The sequence below is a fragment of the Lithobates pipiens genome, unplaced genomic scaffold (genome assembly GCF_037356315.1).
Source record: "Lithobates pipiens isolate NorthernLeopardFrog02 unplaced genomic scaffold, aLitPip1_a1.2 Scaffold_3, whole genome shotgun sequence".
Taxonomy (NCBI): Eukaryota; Metazoa; Chordata; class Amphibia; order Anura; family Ranidae; genus Lithobates; species Lithobates pipiens.
In genome coordinates this window covers 196,293,385-196,315,456 of record NW_027507790.1, presented here as the reverse complement: position 1 = coordinate 196,315,456, position 22,072 = coordinate 196,293,385, and the positions used below count along the sequence as shown (strand labels likewise).

At 43.1% G+C, this 22,072-nt stretch overlaps 1 protein-coding gene across 2 annotated transcripts in view; it reads left to right on the top strand.

Moving 5' to 3' along the window:
• Positions 1–22,072, top strand: part of ZSWIM6 (zinc finger SWIM-type containing 6) — a 187,937-nt gene that overhangs the window by 75,259 nt on the left and 90,606 nt on the right. For both annotated transcript variants that reach the window (XM_077462679.1, XM_077462678.1), the window contains exon 2: positions 4,245–4,601. In XM_077462679.1, the coding sequence (XP_077318805.1) occupies positions 4,245–4,601 (357 nt within the window). The remainder of the gene's footprint in view (positions 1–4,244; positions 4,602–22,072) is intronic.

Sequence of the window (22,072 nt, the reverse complement as noted above, 5' to 3'; positions counted from 1 at the left end):
CTGCACATTTGAAGAAACATATACTCAAATATAGGCAGATGTTTGACCTTTTTTTTTATTTTATTTTTAAATAACATACTTACCTGCTCTATGCAGTGGTTTTGCACAGAGCAGTCCTGATCTTCCCCTTCTCAGGTCCCCTGCAGGCACTCCTGGCCCCTCCCTCCTGCCTAATGGCCCCATAACAAGTTTCTCCCAAGCCGCTGCTCTGTGTCCATTCACACATGGAGTGCATCTCCGCCCTGCCCCGGCTCCCTCCTCATTGTCTCACTGGCTGTGATTAACAGCAGCGGGAGCCAATGGCTACCACTGCTGTCTCAGCCAATGAGGAGACAGAGACCAGGGAGAGCCGAAGGCTCTTGTGCACATCTTTGGACCAGGCTCAGGTAAGGTGGTGTATTTTATTTATTTATTTTTTTACTTCATGCATTGAATGCATGAACGTGAAAAAAACCTTTTAGCCTTTACAACCACTTAAAAATGGAAGTAAACCCAACGATTTGACAGTTTTAATAAACAGGACGTGCCAGAAATGTAACTCACATTGGTTGTGCTCTCAACCAAACTGTCAAACCATCCAATGGCTGGTGTCATAACTGATCACATGTGCAGCATTATGGTAGTTAAAGTTAAACAGAGGCCAAGATGGCAGCTTCCTTGGCTGAAAACAATAGGAGGGTTTTCTTCCACTTTAAGTTTGCCATCCAGGCCCCTCTCCAGCGATGTCGCTGTAGATGTTCCCATCCTAGCCGGTCCCTGACAGTCTCCTAGCAGTTACATCATTGGTGCAGACAACTTTTCAGGATCCTGAGAGAACCCCGCTGCTAGACAATCAGTAGGAACACTTTTAGTGACGTAGACGTCTGAAGGACGATGTGCCTCATGTAAAATGGCAGGAGGACTAGAGACTGGAGCTTCATGTGGCCTGAGCGTTAGGTGAATAAAAAAAGCATTTTAGATTTAATTAGTATTATTATTTGTAACGGCAGTGGTCAGAGGCTTGTGTGTAGGATAGGGGCATCCCGGAGATCCGCTTTTACATTTGTCTGTACCGGTTGCTCTCTACTTTCTTATGCCGCGTACACACGGTCGAACTGTTTGACGTACTTAGTCCGTTGAAACACATTTCAGCGGACAATCCACTCGTGTGTGGGCTTCAGCGGACTTTTTCAGCGTGCAGTCCGAAGTACTAAGAATTTCGGTTTTTCCAAAAATCTTTCCGTCGTACTTTGGTTTCAGCGGACAATACGGTCGTCAGTATGCTAGTCCGACGGACTAAGAATGGCGCATGCCCAGAAAGGATTTACAGGGCTTTGCTGTGTCTTGGACTTCCTATTTCTAGTCCCGTCGTACGTGCTGTACGTCATCGCGCAAGCTTTCGTCGGACTGTTTGTGTATCCATGTGTGGTCAAGTCCGTTCAGTGGAAAGTACGCTGGATTGTCCGTCGGATTGTATGACGGACTAAGTATGTCAAACAGTTCGACCGTGTGTACGCGGCATTACACGCTCTGGTGGTTCACAGCTATTTGTAATAGAAGTATCTTCTCTTTGCTTTTCTTTTAAAGATCCCCTTTGCACATTTCCCTTCCACTTCTTCATCCTTAATTCTGTTATCTCAAGCATGCCGGTGATTTACACCTTGGGAAATGGAATGGGTTGGTAATGGTAATAAAGAAACAGGGCGGACCCCTTTCCTTTACAGAAATGAACATAATAGGAAGCACACTGTATTGTGATAATAATAAAGCTTAAACTAGCTTTGTGTAATCCCAACAGTACCAATTACTGATTGCAAGTATAGAGAACTTATAGATTACCATTTATACCCAGTTTTAGGGTGTTTGCCCCAGGGAAATGTATCCTAAGGATTTCACTGGAGAATTTGTATTCAGATTTATTTGCCTTTTTTTCCCTGAGATTCATCTAGTCTTGTAGTCTTCATTTCTATTGTGTTTGATACAAATAAGAGATACACATACAAATATATTTTTTTCTTCTTTGTATGAGATGGGTTTTCTGGATAATCACTGCTTCTTTACAAATATCACAGGAGTCAGTTTTGTATGCAAAAAAATTGCTATATAGATGACAGGATAAAGGAGGAATTATTCAGGTTTTGCAAAGCTTTCTGACAGGTGCGCCAGACTGAGGTTCTTCTAATTACCGCCACTAAGCCCTGGTTCACACTTATGTGACTCCATATTCTCTCCAGGATGCATGAAATCGCATGACAAGTGAAATAACATGACTTTCTATGTTGGCTGTTTACATATTTGCAGTCTGGACGTAATGCGTTTTTAAAAAAGGGTTTTGTGCATGTTTGGCGCAATGCGATTTTTCATCTCCATAGAGATTGACAAATTTTGCTTTGAATCTAGGCGCCAGTTTAAAAAAGTTAGGAGCGAGTATTTTTATTTTTTTTTAAAGCGGGAGTCAGCCGGGAGTTCCGCCGTTTTTTTTTTTTTTAAAGCCAGCAGCTACAAATACTGCAGCTGCTGACTTTTAAAATAATGATACTTGCCCGCCCAGCGCGCCCACGATGTCGGCACCCGCAGCCGATCTCTCGATCGTCTCTCGGGTGCTGCCGCCGCCATCTTGGGTATGGGAATCAGGAAGTGGAGCCTTTCGGCTTCATTTCCCGGTTCCCTACTGCGCATGCGCGAGTCGCGCTGCGCAATAAGGATGGTCCAGCTGTCTCTGGGATCCGTATGTTTCCCAGCAGGCAGCGGGGGACTTTCGGAAAGGGGCGTAGATTCTGCAGAATCTACGCCCCTTTCCGCAGATAGCTATGCCGGAAGTGGGTGCAGATACCTGTACTGTACAGGTACCTGCACCCCCCTCCCCCCTGAAAGGTGCCAATTGTGGCGCCGGAGGGGGGGAGGATTCCAATGAGCGGAAGGTCCACTTTAGGGTGGACCTCCGCTTTAACTAACAAAGCTTTTATTTTCACCTCCCACGCCCCAAAGACATGCTGGTAGCAGTCATTGTCTCTTGTCTAAACTGGCCTTAGTATGTGTATTTATGAATGCGAGTTAGGGACTTTAGATTAGCCCTCAAATTTTCTACTCGCGTTTTGCAAGTGGAAGAGGAGAGCCGCAGGGTCACGAGCAGTATAGCACGCCGGAGCGGCTTACATTGAAATTGCCTCCGCTCTGCTCGCCGTCACACACAGCCCCGCCTCCTCCTGACCCCCCTCACCTGTGATGGACAGAATGCAGGTCCAATGCTGGGATGTGTTGTCTATCACAGGTGCGGGGTTAGGAGGAGGCGGGACTGTGTGTGGCGGCGAGCAGAGTGGAGGCAATTTCAATGTAAACTGTAACAGCTTGCTATTCGCGCTCTGATGTCGTGGCTCTCCTCTTCCTCCAGTCATGATCCGGCCACCCTCTCTCTTCCTCCACCCTGGCGAGCCTGCAATGTTGGGCACAGGTCGTGCTGCAATGTTGGGCACAGGTCGTGCTGCAATGTTGGGCACTGGTCGTGCTGCAATGTTGGGCACTGGTCGTGCTGCAATGTTGGGCATTGGTCGTGCTGCAATATTTGGCACAGGTTGTGCTGCAATATTTGGCACAGGTCACACTGCAATGATGGGCACTGGTGAGGCTGTGCTGAGGGGAATTGATAAAGTTGTTGTTAATATTTATTTTTGTAACTTAATTCTGCATAAAACATTTAAGTGTCATTTTATTTTATGAGGGCGTGATTAGGAGCAGAATTAGGGACAGGTTAGGGGTTGGGTGGGGCAACTGGTGGCAAGTGAACCCTTGAGGCCTGGCTAGTAGCTCAGGACTTGAAATTTTGAGCCCTGCCTTAGATTGTAAGCTCCTTGAAGGACAGGGACCGATGTGAACTTAGAATATATACAGTGCCTTTGCGAAAGTATTCGGCCCCCTCGAACTTTTCACCCTTTTGCCACATTTCAGGCTTCAAACATAATGATATAACATTTTTATTTTTTGTGAAGAATCACCAACAAGTGGAACACAATTGTGAAGTGGAACGAAATCTATTGGATAATTTAAACTTTTTTAGCAAATAAAAAACTGAAAAGTGGTGCGTGCAAAATTATTCGGCCCCCTTACTTTCAGTGCAGCAAACTCACTCCACACCGACCGAATTCTCCTACATAACATTCCAGACCCAAGTTTTATAGTTTTCACCTTTTTTGCCATTGTTTGACTTAACTGAAATAAATGTTGTATCCAGAATTTTAATTTGTTTTTTTTCCCTCCCTTCCTTCTAGGTTTTCACTTAAGCGGCACAGTGACAGAACCTGCGACACAGTCTGATCCAGAATCCGTTTGCAATGTAGCCATCAGCTTTGACCGTTGCAAGATTACCTCAGTTACCTGCAGCTGTGGAAACAAGGACATCTTCTACTGCGCCCATGTGGTGGCACTTTCTTTATACCGCATCCGCAAGCCCGATCAGGTCAAGCTGCATCTTCCTATTTCAGAGACCCTGTTTCAAATGAACAGAGACCAGCTGCAGAAATTTGTACAGTATTTGATTACAGTTCACCACACGGAGGTCTTGCCGACCGCTCAGAAACTAGCAGATGAAATTCTGTCACAGAACTCTGAAATCAACCAAGTTCATGGTGAGTGGTGCTTCGTATTGGTCAGAACACCCCCTGCCTGTATTCCCATTCATGGGTTATCAGAAGGTGGGCCTTGCTTCTCTCGCTTTTGTCTGCGCAGCTCCATTAGTCTTTTTGGATTTACAAAAACATTTTGGTGGCATATAAAGCCACACACTGGAAACCGGGCTCTTTGCACAATCCGTGCTTTTTGAGTTTCTGTGCCATGCCAATATTTCTGGGTTTGCTTTCTGGAGTATGGGTTTCTATCATATTTAGAAATGGTTTGCTTTAGGTCATACAACTCAGATGGACTTAAAGGGATTTTATTTATTCATTTATATTAGTTTTTTTTAATGTCCATAAAACACTTTTTTTTTTTCCCCTGAATTTTTTTCTGACTTGGCCTATCCCTTAGCACATCCCAATCCCGTCTTGTTTTTTATGGCTCTCTCCTCTTCTGGGAGAGTAAAGCCAAAGTAATGCCGCTCTAGGTGAGTGACTGACTCTCACATGTGAACTGGAACCCAGGCGATTCAGTAACGCACACAAATCTGGAATATTGCTGCTTATTAACAAAGATACCAAGGAGATCAGCAATATTCCAGATTTCTGCATATTACTCTTCTGGGAGTGTCTAATTACTGTCTGTGCTGGCCCAGCTCTTTCCTACTTCTTCCTACCACATACCCTATTGTGTAGCATCCAGTGGAGGAGTGTAAGGTAATACTATAGAATATAACTTGAGTATTGAGTGTGCTGTAGCTTCTAAGATCACATTCATGATGGAGGTGCTCAGTAGTGTCCTCAGAGCTTTTGGGTTTCTACAAAAGAGGATTTTTTTTACAGGTAATGCAAAAAACATAGAACCTTGATGTTGAAATGAATCATCTGATGACAAGGACTCCTAGGCTATATAGTGGCACTATTCGGCCGCTAGCGGGGCAATTTTAAACCCCGCCAGTGGCTGTAAAAGGGTTAAAATCGCCGCTTGCAGGCGGGTTTGCAGCGCTGTCCCATTGTTTTCTATGGGAACGGGCGCGTTAGGTGCGGTAAATACAGCGCTCCAAAGATGCGGCTTGCAGGATTTTGCGGCTTTCAGAACTTTTTTGACCGTCCTGCAAGCACACCGCTCCGATGTGGAAGCCCTCGGGCTTTCACACAGGAGAGACAGCAGCGGCCATTTCCTTGCAGACGCTATTTTTAGCACTGTAGCGCCTGCAAAGCGCCCCAGTGTCAAAGGGGCCTCTAAAGCAGGGGTCTCAAACTGGCAGCCCTCCAGCTGTTGCAGAACTACAAGTCCCATCATGCCTCTCTGCCTGTGGGAGTCATGCTTGTAACTGTCAGCCTTGCAATGCCTCATGGGACTGGCTCTGCAACAACTGGAGGGCTGGCAGTTTGAGACCCCTGCTTTAAAGGGTAACTCCTATTTCACGGGGGGAAAAAATGTAATAAAAAATAGTATACGTATACAAGTGTGACACAAGTCAAATTGTAATTGAATGTTATTCAAACTTGCCTTTCTGTTTCAATGTGCAGCTCTGTAGTTTTATGTAGAATGCAATGGAATATGGCTTCCTGGAGGTGTTGTGTACACAGGTGTACAGAATGCCCCCCAGAAACATCATTTCCTGTTTGAATGATTGGCTCACTGATTTTCCCAAACATCTGCCGTAAGTAAGATACAAATCAGATTTTTGGCATCCCCTGCAGAAAAAAAATTACATTTCTGGTGAGATACTCAAGGAGAATTCTCATGTAAAGGGATGCAGGCCCGGCCAGTATTCCTCATTAGAGCCCTGCAGGTGCAGAAGCTGACAATTCTACAACCACTCCCATACAGATTCACTCTACACATGGACACAGACAAACAAACCGCTACATCTTCAGAATAACTAAAGGTAGGAATCTGAAATAAAGTTTGTTAAAATCCCAGTATTGTAATTAGATCACCCAGAGGGGAATGTGTTTTTTTTTTTTTTCCTCTTTCTCAACAAAAGTGGAGTTATGCCGGCCATACACGATGCGAATTCCGAACGACCCGTCGAACGATAAACGAAAGCGGCACTCATAACAACATGCAAATGTGCCATCAATTAAGTACGAAAATCGTACGTTAAAACACTATGTTTTAACGGGTTTTTTTTATTCCGTGTTGCGTTCGACCATTCGTTCGTTGTTTTATACTTTCCAGAGATCGTGCGCAGTTCATTTTCTTATGTCAAATCGTCCAACTCTGCCATTAACGATACGATTTTTGGACGATTTTTGAAAAAAAAAAACAACATGTTGGATTTGTCAATTTGCCCTGTCGTACGAAAATCGCATGTCGCGCATACCACACTAACGATACGAAAATCGGTCGATTTTACTTTCGCTCGGATTTTCCTTCGGAATTCGCATCGTGTATGGCCGGCATTACTCTTTCAATTCTTTTTAAAGTACCAGTAGTTAGTCACATTCAATTGAATTTGTTTTGAAATGTGGAATTTGCTTTGCCACTCATCAGAGTATCTTCATCTGATTAGTGCCAGGAACATATATATGTTCTTCCCATATTTGTGTTAATAAAAAAACCACTAAAAGGTAGCTGTGTATTTGGCAGTCTCATTTTACCCTACTAGCTTTGCAAGGGGGTGAGGTAAGCGACACAAGGGAGTGCATTGTTTTCAGTGAGTCAGCCAACCTATAGACCAGCATTGAGAGAAGGAGCCGTAAAGCCCAAGAATTGTGTAGTCTCTAAAGGAAGTAGAGTATATGGGAAATGATTCACACTTTGCTAGTATATGTAAATTAAATTGCACAAAGACATTTTTTATTATTTACTTTAACCACTTCAGCCCCGGAAGAGTTTACCCACTTCCTGACCAGAGCACTTTTTGCGATTCGGCACTGTGTTGCTTTAACTGACAATTGCGACGTACCCAAACAAAATTGACGTCCTTTTTTTCCCCATAAATAGAGCTTTCTTTCTTTTGTTGGTATTTGATCACCTCTGTGGTTTTTATTTTTTGTGCTATAAACCAAAAAAAAAAAAGAACATTTTGAAACAAAGCATAATTTTTTACTTTTTGCTATAATAAATATCCCCCAAAAATATATATAAAAAAACAATTTTTTTCCTCCGTTTAGGCAGATTTTATTCTTCTACATATTTTGGTAAAAACAAATCGCAATAAGCGTATATTGATTGGTTTGCGCAAAAGTTATAGCGTCTACAAAATAGGAGATAGAATTTATAGCATTTTTATTATTATTTTTTTACTAGTAATGGCAGCGACCTGCGAATTTTATTGTGACTGCGACATTATGGCAGACACATCGGACAATGTTGACACATTTTTGGAACCATGGCATTAATACAGAGATCAGTACGATTAAAATTACTGTTGCATTGCTTACTGTAAAAATGTCACTGGCAGTGAAGGGGTTAACTGTGTTCCCTGGGAGGTGATTCTAACTGAAGGGGGAGGAACTAACTACAGGAAGTGGCAGATCGTGGTCCCTAGCTAATAGGAACACACAATCTATCAATCCTGTCAGAACAGAACAGGGAAGTGTGTGTTCACACACACTCATCTTAGTTCTGTCTCACCTGGTCATGATCGCTCATGGCCGGCAGTCATCGCGACCGTCGGCCATGAACATCGACACCCCTGCTTTGCAGTGGGCGTGCACGTGCTCCTGCTATCCAGACCCCGCGAGATCACGTACAATAATGTGGTTTCGCACAGGGGAGCCAACCAAATATATGTATATGTGTGTGTGTGTGTGTATGTGTGTATGTATGTATGTATGTATATGTGTGTATATATATATATATATTATTATTATATGTAAAAATAAGTCCAAGGATTGCTGCAATTTATATATTGGCTACTGGGAAGGCCTAATTGTGTGTGTGTGTGTGTGTGTGTGTGTGTGTGTGTGTTATAATATATTATATATATATATATATATATAAAATCTCAATACAAAATGAGAATTCTATAAATGATAAAGTCTATGAAAAATAATAGCCGGTCAGCACTTTCAAGGAACCTATGGTGCTATTGAGCAGATGCATAACAGAATGTAAAACGGCACAGTTCATGATCACTAATTTGCCTGTATTTCTTTTTTATTAATTTTATTTTTATGGCTAGAGGTCATTAATGGCTGGGCCAAAGATTGCAGTCTGGTTATGACCACAGTGTAGCTTGACCTAGCGATTGCATAAAAGGAACCATTCTGAACCACAGGTGGAAGTAAAGAAAATCGCTTGGTTTCCGCAGCTCTATTGTGTTCTCCGCAGTATTAATTTCGTTGCTGAAAATCTGTTGTGCGAAAGTCATAGCGTCTACAAACTATGGTGTATGTCTGACACTGGGTGGGAAATTACTAACTTACATTGACACTAATACGGTGATCAGTGATAATATACTATACTCTGTCACTGTAGTAATGACAATGGCTGGGAAAGGGTCAGCCCTTGTTCACATTAAATACGGCTTTGAAATCGTGCAACTTCATCTGAAATCTCACGGTTTCAAAGCCACATGTCACTGCGACTTCAGGTGTGACTTTGAAGACATCTGTGTGGGTTCATACACAAATATCTATGCAAATCGTCCAAAATTGCCAAAAGTAGTGTAGGAACCACTTTTTCAAATCCATCCGGCAATGCAAAGTAGGGGTTGCACCGATTTAAACAATGCCAACAATAGGGTGCAACTTGTCATGCAATTTGACCTGTCAAATCTCATGGCAAGTGGCTCCGATGTGAATGAGGGCTAAATGTGTGTATTATGTGCTGTTTTTTACTAAAGCCCACGTTCAGACAGAGGATGGGTTTGAAATCGTGCGAGTTCACGATTTCAAACAGGCATTTCAGTCCGACTTGACTGATATCTATGCGGGTTCATGCAGAGATGTCTATTGAAATTGCCCCCGAAGTCGCCAAAGGTAGCACTGAAACTGCTTTTGTAAATCGGTGTGGCGTCGCACCGATTCAGTGCGGCAATAGACACCGATTTGCCATGCCAAATTGGTCCAATGTGAACATGGTCAAAAGTCTATTTGTTCCTTCTCCCTGCGTGCCCTGTACCCAGAAGAGGCCAGCGATGGACAGGTACGTCTCTGTCCCTGTAGGAGCCGCCCATCCACAGTGCAATGCAGGCGTTCTAAAGATGTTAAAGGAAATCTGTCAGTAAATCGTGATAGATAAAGCCATTCTTAAACCACCAGCCTGCCTTCTTTCTGAGCAGTGACTTCATTAGCAGAGAATAGTCATAGTTTGTCATCTTAGTCACTGTCCCAGAACTATAATAATGTGGTCTTCTAACCCAGGGTTCTATCTTTGTGACACGTTTCTTCTTTTGGAGGGGGTGTAAAATGGGTGCCATACCCTTCTTGCAGCTAAACTGTCAAAACCCAAGTAGGTGAATCTTCTGAGCAGATCAGAATCCACATTCATGTGGCTCTTTCCATGGGGCAGAAGGTTGGCCTGGAAGTTCAGCAAGCTGCATCCACCAGACTGGAGTGAGTGCAGATTATTGTTTCGCTCGGTTTGCTTCGAGTTCTTGTGATCTGCTTGTCACTCAACCAGCCAGACCACAATGTGTGTGTATATACAGTACAGGAATACATTGGTTAGGGCTTATGCTTAGAATTATTTTAGTTAAAAAAAAAAAAAAAAAAAAAACTTGTTCTAGACTGATATAGCTGTAGAAGGTTTAAAAATTGATGGTAAGTCAAATTTAACTTGTGAGAACAAGCCCTTCTCCAGTCTACAGACAATTACATGCATTGTATAAATAATAGAATAATACCAGCCTAATCCTAGCCATGAGCCTTCAGATGGTGTCATGAAGACCCGGCCCTGTACCATGTTTCCAATACCGCAGAGCAGATCATGTTGTGTGTCCACATAGCAGGATATTCTCCATGTGTTCTCCCTGGGGAGGACACTGTCCTGATTAGATAACACTACCAACTGGGCTACTGAAACAGATACCAGGTTGAATGGCAGTTCCTGTTAACCCTTTTATTGTCTGCTTTAGTCAGCTAGTGTATTGCTACCATAACATTTTAAAAGATTTCCTTTCCCAAAAAAAAGGGTGGGGGGGGGGGTTCCAAAATAATTGGTCCTCTTATCGCAAGTGTCTGTACCCTTTATTGTGTGTTTAACAAGCAAAAGGAAAGCTTTTTACATTGAAATAAATGTATGATGTACAATGTATTTGTAAAGCGCTGCGTAAGATGGCACTATACAAGTACCTGAAATAATAATGATAATTTTACAAGGCAGATGTACCCCCCTAGCACACTGTTTGGTGGCGTGTTTTTATTTATTTTTTAGCTAATGTGTCTACTAGGGTTGCACCAATACTGGTTTTTATTTTTCTTATTTATTTTTTTTGACGGCGAGTACCAATACTTTCGGTCAAGTAATCTCTGATACAGAGTAATCAATACCTTTTGCGGTGTGATTTGAGCCCATGCAAAATGGATTGTCTCAAATCACACTGCAAAGAATTGCATGCGATATGAGCAGGCATGCGGTGCAATTCCTGTCTGAAGCTTAGGTGATTTCCCCCACCGTTCCTGTGTGAACCCAGGCTGAAGTCACTATGACAAGCCTGGGCTCTCACAGGAGCAGTAGACGAAATCGCTTGCGATTTGGACAGGATTTGCACCGCATTTCTGTTCAAATCACATGCGATGCTTTGCAGTGCGATTTGAGCCCATTAATTTTTATGGGCTCAAATCGCACCACAAAGGTATTGGTTTTAGGTATCAGAGCATTTGCACGAGTGTTCAGTATCAGCACTGATATTGGTATCGGTGCAAACCTTGGGCCTACAATAGTTCAATCTATTATTATTTTTTTATTTTTTAAACTGGCCATAGATGGTTTGAAATTCAGCCGGTTCAGCAGGGACTGTCAGAATTGAATCCATGTGTGGCTGCACCTGCTCAGCAGAAGTCGATCTAATGAACGCAAAAATGCAAAATTGCAAAAACGTTCTCAATCCACAGCTGCAGCCAATGGACAGCAGCTTCTGATCAATGTATTCTAATAGTCTCCACTTTCAGAAAACAATGCCTCAGCAAAAAGAATTCCTCCATCCAACATGATTGTGCAGATGGGGAGTCAGTTCCTTTTTTTTTTTTTTCTTGGGGGGGCTGAACGAGAAAAAAACGATCTGTGGCCAGCCTAAGGCCCCTTTCACATGGGCTGTCCGATAAGGGGTCCGCTTGTCAGTTTTTCAGGTGGACCTCCAGTCTCACCTATGGAGCAGCAGACATGTCTGGTGAGATCCACCACTATCCGATCCTGTCCGCAAAAATCGGACGGATGGTGGTCCTATTTTCCATATGTCTGGTGGATCAGATCGAATACGATCGGACTAAAACGGACAGGCGATCCGTTTTCACCCGATTTCCCCATAGAGGAGAGCGTGATATGGGTCCATCTCTGCAATGCACAATAAGTGGACATGGACCTGTCATCTGCTTGCTCAGTAGAGTGATCCCCCCGCTCAGCAAGCGGAGTCTGTCAAGCTGAGGCACCCCTGTGAAAGAGGCCTTAAGCAGCCTATAAATTAGGTAGTGTTTTTTTTTTTTTTTTCCCCCTAGTGTGCTGAATGAAAAATACTGGCTCCATTCCCCCATCCACACACTGGATGTTAATGGAGAAATCCTCCCCTCTGAGCTATTGTATTCTGACAATGGGCAGATTTCTCCGCCATCACAATACACTGATCAGCGCTGATTGAGCAGCAAAAAGGGCGGTTGTACTGAAGTTGATCGATATTTCGATTTCTGTACAACCAGCCTGCCCATACATGGATTGAAAATTGTCCCTGATGAACAAATTTTGATCCACGTATGGCCTTTAGTCTTTTGTTTGAGTGTTTTAAAGAAGAACTTCAGTATATTGTAGCTGCAGTCCTTTAAAAGCCTGGTACCAGTGGCTGGAGTCCAGCGCTTTCTTTCAGGAGCTCTTCCTGGTACAGGTTAGAGGGAGGGAGCGAACCATTCACTTTTAAGTGAAAATCCGGTTACTCTTTACAACAGAGCGGCCATTAAAAATTGTGAATGGCCCCTGGTGTGTCCATACAACTGCTAAAAAAGGAGCTGCACAATCTAAATTTGCATTGAGCTCAGCTTTCACTGGGGGTTGTTATTCTTGCAATAGAGCCCAGCCATGTGACCGGCCTCACCTGCAGTCACACTTCTTTATTACCTTTTGGTTCTCCATTCTAAATGTTGTGCTCTACAGCTGTATACACATATTGTTTGTGGCTAAGAACCCAAAGCTCTAAGCCAGGTTCTGTGGACATTGATGGAGAGTGCATAGTTCTATAGGTTGCTAGGGGTGATTTACCTCACATCTGATGGGGACTGCCTAGTTCTATAGGTTGCTAGGGGTGATTTACCTCACATCTGATGGAGAGTGCATAGTTCTATAGATGTGAGGTAAATCACCCCTAGCAACCTATAGAACTATGCAGTCCCCATCAGATGTGAGGTAAATCACCCCTAGAAACCTATAGAACTATGCACTCTCCATCAGGTTTCTAGGGGTGATTTACCTCACATCTGATGGTGATTGCATAGTTCTATAGGTTTCTAGGGGTGATTTACCTCACATTTGATGGTGATTGCATAGTTCTATTGGTTTCTAGGGGTGATTTACCTCACATTTGATGGTGATTGCATAGTTCTATAGGTTTCTAGGGGTGATTTACCTCACATGTGACGGTGACTGCATAGTTCTATAAGTTTCTAGGGTTGATTTACCTCACATCTAATGGTGACTGCATAGTTCTATAGGTTGCTAAGGGGTGATTTACCTCACATCTGATGGTGACTTCATAGTTCCCGGGTCAAGGCCACTTGGCAAACCCCCAGCTGCATGGCACCAGTAATCGGTTGCTTTCTTGCCACTATGAATTTGTTTTGGCAAGAGTTCCCCAAGACCTGGTCATTATTTAAAGGGTTCCTATTGGTTAAACAGTTTTGAATGGCTGCTGTATACATTCATACATGTGGGAAAAATCTATCTAACTGTACATGTTATGCTTAGCAGTAAAATAGACCTTTAAAATGTTTTTGAAAGCAGATGATGCCTGCTGCTCTGACTCTTTTATACGTTCTTCTGATAAATGGATGGGCATTTCTGAACCCTCCTATTGAACATTCTAGTTGCCTGGCTGTCTCTGGCTTCATTACTGTCTGGAGAAGTCTGAATTGATTGGAACTGTGTCCCAAAGAGTTGCATTTTTGTCTAGGAGAGGTCAAGAATAGCAATGTCATGTAAGGGTTTCCTCGAGCAGACGTGTGGGTGTCATGTATTGTAGGCTGTTCTCATTAACTTGTGCAAGGTGGTGCAGAACTTCCAGGAACAAGTTTCACAATGAGTTGTGTGGCACATCAACATTAGGCAGCATGACAACATTGGACTGTGAGGCCTCATGTACACTGCTGGCCGGTAAACAAACGTTTAGGAGCAGTTGGGCATTTTCTTTCAGCTGCTCCTGAACTTTCCTCTTATCTTATCAGTACATGTACACAGGGTGGTTTATAGTACTCTGTAGGCAGCTTAGTTAGAGGCTTTTTTTGGAACCCAAAAAAATGCGTCCAGAAGCTGTTTGGAGGCATTTCAAGCTCCCTACAAGCGCTTTTAAAGGGAAACATTTTATTTATTACGTTTAAGCCTGGAAAATTGATATACCATGGGATACTCCCCTCATCAGCCAATTATGCTGTACAATACACGACTTGCATTACTTGACGCTGAAGTTGAGTCACCAACAGACGTTCCTCTGGTGGCACGCTTTTCCTCATGTAGGTGTCCATGCGAACTAGACGGGGCCTAACCTTTTCCAAGAGAACGTCAAAGGTGGCAATTGACATGCGTGTAAAATTAAGATTTCTCTGGGTAATTATGCAGCTGAACATACATATTAGAAAAGTATCCTGTGGACGTGCGTTGAGCCATCAATGGATGTGTCCAGTAATGACGAACTCTGGTCCTCTCACGCAATTTTCTACGTCTTTGGAGCTTCAGAAAAAGCAACATCAGGAGCATTTCCTTACACATGCTCATCATGGGATCCATATTAACAAACCAACCAAAAAATAACCGCTAGCTACAAGCACACTGCTTTCTCAGCTGCTACTCACACTGTTCTCTCAGAATGGCTAAAATAGTTAATAAATACTTGTTTTTAGTGCTTTCTAATCATTTGGGAGGGTCTCCTGAAGTTATATTTAGTAAATGCTTCTGAACGCAAACGCTGCTAAACACACAAATTTAAACGTGCATTACTAGCTGTGATGTTCCAGCTCTCCACGAGAGGTTGAGAAACATCCCGTGTACATGAAGCCTAAAGGTCATTGAAGTGTATGTCCACTTTTTGGCCAAATTGGGATTGCACCTTATTGTGTTTGTTGTATGTTCTCATTCACATAGCATACATTTAAGAAAATATTTCAAATATTCTGCTTTGCTTTTTTCTTGCTCTCTTACATTTTACTTTAATAATATGATTTTTATGAACAGTTTACTGTCCTTCAGACATTCTGGGGACCTTATTGTGGCCAGAGTATAAAATTGTCCTAGTCTCATTGAGGGATGGTTCGCACCACAAAAACACGCTTCAGATCCTTTCCGGATGCATTTCTGCATGCACAATTTTGACGCATTCAAGTGCATTTTTGATACATTTCTGGATGCATTCCAGATGCTTTTTTTCCCCATGTTCTTTTTTCCTGTCCCCCCACCCCCCCGGGGTTTGGCACTTTTTGATGCATTGCAGTGCATTTTTGATGCATTTTAGCACATTCCAGTGCAAGAAATATGCAGCATGTTCTACTACTTTTTTTTTCCCTGGAACTGCAACACCCTAGAACTGGCTGCACTGGTGTGAACTATGCAATTGGAAACTATATAGCCTGCTTTTCATGTGTTTTTGATGCAGAAAAAAAATGCACTGGACTGCATGTGGGATGAACTGGCCCTGATAGTAAGCCTCAGGCTTGGTAATCAGTGGGCCAAAAAAAGCTGTAGTCCATAGGAGGAGAAATACCACCCTATCTGTATTAATGGGATCAAATAGCGCCCCGTATCATTGAAAGTATCAGTGTCCAAAGGGCCAGGTAAAGTGAAGCAAAGGGCTGAATCTGGGCGGCTGTTTGGAGAGCAACGTTGGGTGATGTTGGTGACAAAAAAAAAAAGCAAGCCTTTACTTTTTTTTTTTTTTCTTTGCAGGGATGAAGTTTATTAGCATTTTCAGTTAGATAATGGTCGTTTTAAAGTGTATTTCCACTTTTGCAGTGAAATTCGATAAATCCCCACGGTTAGGTTTGCTGAGTGAATGGGGGCACGTTACGTTTTTTTAAAAATGATTTTAAATAGATAAACGTACACGTCTTTGTCAACCACAAACAATTGGAAGCTTGCTTTTCATTTTTAAACTTTTATTAAAAACTAGCTAGAATCCCACTGGTTGATTTATAAAATAATTTGCTTTTCAGTTTTTCTCAGTTGGACTCATTTTTGTGTTTTTAAACAGATTTTCATACTACTGGTGTTCTGTTTAAACTCTCCCATTAGTAAAAAAAAAATATATATGAGCTTGCTTTTTACCTGGCATATGCTGACATGTCCGCCATCACCTCCTCTCAATGTCGTTTTCCTTAGACATGGAGATGGGACTAGCAGCTTCGCGTTTGGGATGACCAATATGACCAATTTTCATCTGTGTAGCTTATTCTTTTATTGTTACAGACCTAGAAATGTTGACTGGGTAGTGCTTTCTGTTGCATTAGGACCTGTACGTTTGTTAGGAGTGTCGTAGGCCTCTGGTGCCCCTGGTATCAGAATAGCCTAATGTCTCTATATAGAGTTTAGGCATTTCACAGAGTACTTCTAGCTATGTTATATGGTTTAAAAATTGTTGTACAAAACCTCCAATCTTCAGAACAGACCTTGGTAATAGTTTGCTCTCTTATTGGCGCAATTCCTGTTCCGTCATTCTGAGCCGCCTTTGTGCTCCTGCGCTGAAAGCCTGTCCACAACACTAGGCTTCGGTGAGAGACTTGGACGTGTCTTTTTCCACCTTCCAGCAGCAGTCATCAGGATTTGTGACAGCTCCTGCGTCACTGGGAGCACATAGCTGCACACCAGGCCAAAGCTGCATGCAGTCATACAGATGGTTTTGAAATAAAGACACTAGTGCAGAGCTATAAAAGCCAGTTTAGAGCAGTGAAAATACTTTCATCGTAAGCCAAAAGCTCACAAATCCACCGTTGGGTTCCTGAGAAAAAAAAACAACTCTGGCATCACTGAAGGCATGGAATGCCAACCCTATGACAGGTGAGAGCTTTGTAGACACATCCCAGGACCCCTTAAACTTTGCACAGCTAGTGAGAGACAGAACGTAGGTCTTGCTTATGTTGGCTTCTAGAAGTCTCGGCTAAACAAGTTCCTGCAACGTTCATTTGTTTAATATAGCTTCCAGCTCTAAATATTCCAGTACTACCCACCAGCTATTACCAGTGCTGGTTACACAGTAACCTAATTACACCTCGGGTCTTTTTTTCTTTCAGTGAATTCACACAGGATTCTGGTAGATCTGACGTTTTAAACAAAGGTTGGCTGGACCGTCTGACACATTGTAAATGGAGACAACTGAGGGAAAGCTATAAAGATCTGACGCTCTAAATTCATGGAGACAGGCACGCCACAGGCACCAAGACTATGTTCCCTCTAACAATAAAATGAAGGGTTTTCTCCCATTATTCTTTTCACCCCTGCTATGTTTTTCATGTAGACGGTTAGCAGTTTGGTAGTTTGTACTGGTGAGGCATCGTGTTCGTTTTTGTTTGATTATGGCTGGGAAGTGTTGAGCCTGTATAAGTTTGACTGATAATGTAGACTAACTTGGGTTTGTCTGACCAGTAGGTGGGAAAACCCTAAGTAGACCATACTCGTAAGGTTTAACGTTTTTCTATAATTGGAATGGCAGTGACAGACTGAGTAAAGTACATGATCAGTAGCCTGTATCTTTAAATTGTAACTACTTTGTACGCTAAAAGTTCCTGCAGGCATTCTATGGCAGCTGGCTGTGCCACAAGATTCAAGCAAGCTTCTACCTATGTAGAAGTAGGTACAATGTGCAAGCTTCTACCTACACCAAGACACCCCCAGCTATTCCAGGAGAACTCAGTCAGTGGGAGAGAAGGCCAGTTTGTTTCTGGAAGCTTATTCCCAACTAGACACCATAGAGGAAGTGGTCCACTTCTATGTATGAGTTGCAGCTTCATCTTTGCGCTTCAAAAATTAGCTCTTTGGTGGACTGCCTGTAGAAGTCGGGTCCTTTGCCGAGTAGCTGCACTTATTCATCTCGTGTGTACCAGGCTTTAGCATATCAGGCAGTTTAAGCCCCTGTACACACGGTTGGAGAATCTGTCGGAATGCGTCTTATCGGACCGTGTCATCGGATAATCCGACTGTGTGTGGTATGCATCAGACTGATTCCGTCCGAATCTCCGTCCGACCCAATTTTCCAACATGTTGGAAATATTTCCCGACCAACTGGGCCGGACGGACCTAATCCGATCATGTGTATAGCATTTTGATCGGACCAAGTGCCACGCATGCTCAGATCAAATTCCTACATCAAAGCTATTGGCTACTAGCCTGAATGTAGTCCCATCGTAACTAAATTACGTCATCACGTTCTGAAAGATCGGATTTTTCGCCAACTTGGCCCGACCGTGTGTATGCAACAGTTTCGGACACAATCCATCGGACTAAATCCGACGGGCAAAATCCGACGGATTTGGTTGGCCAAATCTCCGACCGTGTGTACAGGGGCTAACAGAAACTGGGCAACATTTGGTCCTTGTGTACACCGGCTTGTCCGATGGAAGCTGACCAAACATCCGACTTCTGTTGAATGGGCATGTTGGAAAAAACACAGCTTATCAGCATCTGATGATCACTTGTAGCCATTGGCTGAGAGCGCTGACGTGTGTGTGTGTGTGTGTGTGTGTGTGTGTGTGTGTGGTGCCACAGCGGGGGGAGATCACTGTACTAATATCACATAGTTAGTACAGCGAACTCCTCACGTTTTTATTTTTTGTCCTTGGCCCGCTGGATTGCACAAAATAAAGCTGTCAGTGTGTACTAGGCTTTACCAAAATGCTTTGTGTCCTCTGAATACAAACCATTATCTGATTGGACTAGGTGGGCGGTAACTTCATGCTCTCCACCTTTTCTGATCACAGAAAGCTTGGTTTGCATTTTCCTCAATGAATGCAAACGTTCTCTGCGTGGCGCACATGCCAAGCGGCCAACCCCCTGTGTTCAGGATGCAGCAGGGCGTGGGGGAAGCAATTGGTGATCACTGGAGTAACGGTGTCTACTTCAGTGATTTGCAGCTTCTAGGGGGTCGGCTAGGTATGGTGTGTGTGTGTGTGTGTGTGTGTGTGTGTCTGTGTGTGTGTGTCTGTGTGTGTGTCTGTGTATAATTATATATATATATGTGTGTGTGTATGTATGTACAATGATGCAAGCTGGACTAAAGGGGTTGTAGGTAGAATGTTTTTTATCTTTATGCATTAAGATGAAAAGCTGTCTGTGTGCAACAGCCCCCCAATACTTACCGGAGTTCCCTCTGTGTCCTGCGATATCTACGAGTGTCTTGGCTGCCCGAGATTCTCCCTCCTGGATTGGCTGAGACACAGCAGTGGCGCGGTTGCAATCAAAGTCAGCTAGCCAATCAGGGGATAGAGGGGGTGGGGCGTCTGAATGAACACAAGGAGCCCTGACTCTGCACAGGTGCCCCCATAGCAAGCTTCTTGCTGTGGGGGCACTCAACAGGAGGAAGGGGCCAGAAGCACAGAAGAGGGACACAAGAAGAGGAGGAACCAGGCTGCTCTGTGCAAATACACTGCAACAGAGTAGGTAAGTATAACATGTTTGTTATTTTTATAGGGAAAACAAACTAGACTTTAGTATCACTTATTGTATAAAATATCCATACCTGGAATATGAGTCTCTTGCATGCAAGTCTGACCATCCTCTGTTTATGGGTGGTCACTGGTCAGCTATCTAATGTCAATGGCTTGATTACCTTAGAATCCTCTCATTAAAGGGCTCTGTGACCCATCAAGGTTCCATAGGCATAAAATCCTTGCATATAAAATGCTCAGCCATTTGTTGGTTGTTCTAACTGATATTGGTAATGGTGCTGTCAGCTAAGTGTAATCTTATCACAGCAGTGAAAGCAAACACATAGTAACTTTCTTAATAAACAAATACACACATTATCTAAAGTACCTTACCAAAGGGTCCAAATTCCTTCTTTTAATAAGCTCTGCTTTGAAGTTTGTGCTAGTCTCTGTTTTGGCAAGTCTGTGTCCTCTCATGCAAGTTTACATTCCTCCTCTGGCTGATTGTAGGCTTTACGTTTACTATAAACTGCCTGGGAGGCACCTGCAGCAAAAGAGCCGTTTGGTAACCAGTTTTTATAAGAGTGCAGTATATACATTCTACAGTAGTGACATCCTTGAAGTTGAAAATTATTGGTTAACTAATGAGCCCAAATGTCTTTGGACGCCAGTCCTTGAAGTCAAGTAAAATATTTGCCGAACTGATAACATAAGTCTATGTATTGGGTTTTAGTAATGCCCCGAGTATTGAAACATTACATTAATTTTGCAAATAGCGGGTGTTAAACCCCAAAATGTTTTTTTTATTTTTTTATTTTTTTTACTTGTATGTCTCCAGGACAAGAAACAAAGATGGCACTCACAAAAAGGCAGGGTATTAATCCTTCTCTACTGAAAACAGAATTTTTGGTTTTGTATGCCCTATAAAGCTTTTTGAAACCCCAAAAAAGTGCATATATTGCCAACCCTTGCGTAAAGTGGCTGCATTTGTTTTCTTTTTTTGGCTTTTATTCCTTTTTATCTTCAAGTGGTGATCTGACTGGTAACACACTTTTCTGTCTTAGCCCTTGTATACACAGTTGGACATTCCGACCACACAATCCGTCAGATTTTTTTCCGACAGATTTTGTCCGAAACTGGTGTTGCATACACACGGTCAGACAAAGTTGTCGGAAAATCCGATCGTTTGGAACGTGATGACGTTTATACGTTACGACGGGACTACGTTCAGGCTAGTAGCCAATAGCTTTAGTCTCGTAATTTGATCTGAGCATGCGTGGCACTTTGTCTGATCGGAATTCTCTACAAACGATCGGACAAAGTCCGATCGGATCATGTTGTCGGAACATTTTATATCCAGCTCTCAAACTTTGTTGGTGGGACATTCCGACTAAAAAAGTCTGATGGAGCCCACACACGGTCGCATTATTCGACAACACGATCCGATCGGACATTTTTCCATCGGAATGTCTGACCGTGTGTACAAGGGCTTAGAGTGTCACCACTGTGGATATAGAAGGAACAGAGGCACCTTTGGACAGCAGCATTTGCCTGTCCAGAACTTGACATGCAATGGGGTTGATTTACTAAAGGCAAATAGTCTGTGTACTGCAAGTGCAGTTGTTCTATATCTGAGGGGAACATGCAAGGAAAATAAAAAACACAATTTTTGCTTGCACGTGATTGGATGATAGCGATCAGCAGAGCTTCCCTTCAAATCTAGAGCAACTGCACTTTCAATGCACAGACTGCCTTTAGTAAATCAACCCCAATGTCTCTGCTGCAACAGAATACATTTACCTGCTCTTTTGCAATGCAAAGCATACAGGGAGCTGTTTACATGTCTGGCATAGTGCTAGTGTGCCGGGATGAGTAAGGTCATCCCACTCTTGGCCAATTAAGCCCGACTCCCGGAAAAAGTTGGGGAGATGATGCCAGCACTGGCAAAAGACTTCGTAGGCGTCAGACCTTTGAAGAATAGGTGAGCATTTGTTTGATTTTGGTTCCACTTTTAAAATCAAACTCCAGCTAATTCGTTTTAAGCAGGCAAAAGACTTTTTGTTTCCTTTTGGGATAAAGGTTACATAAATAAAAGCTATCCATTGTAAGCATCCCGCCTGTGTTGTGTGGTTTGTCGCAGCCCTTTAATTGCCATTTTTGTTGAACAGCTCAGCTTGGTCTGTTAAATAAATTTGAAAAATAACAGACTTGCCAACCTGGATCACCAGGTGAAAAAAAGAAGAATGCCTAAAAGGAGAAGTGGAGCCTGAGCTTTTTAGGCTGGGCTTTTCTTCTCTGGGTCACATGAATGCAATTAGTTTTGCACTCCTGTGACCCGTTTTCAGTGGAGAATGGTCTAAAGTCCACTCGCTCTCCGCTGAAGTCACTGCCATCAGACAAGGCAGCAAGTCGTCTCGACTTCCCAAGTCTGGATCCGCCAGCTGCCTTGATTGACTGGCAGTCTTGGCGAGTCGCTGAGACGGCATCTCCCTGCCCCCTCCCCACAGCTCAGTGCTCCAGTGAGTGTGGAGGAGCAGAGGGGA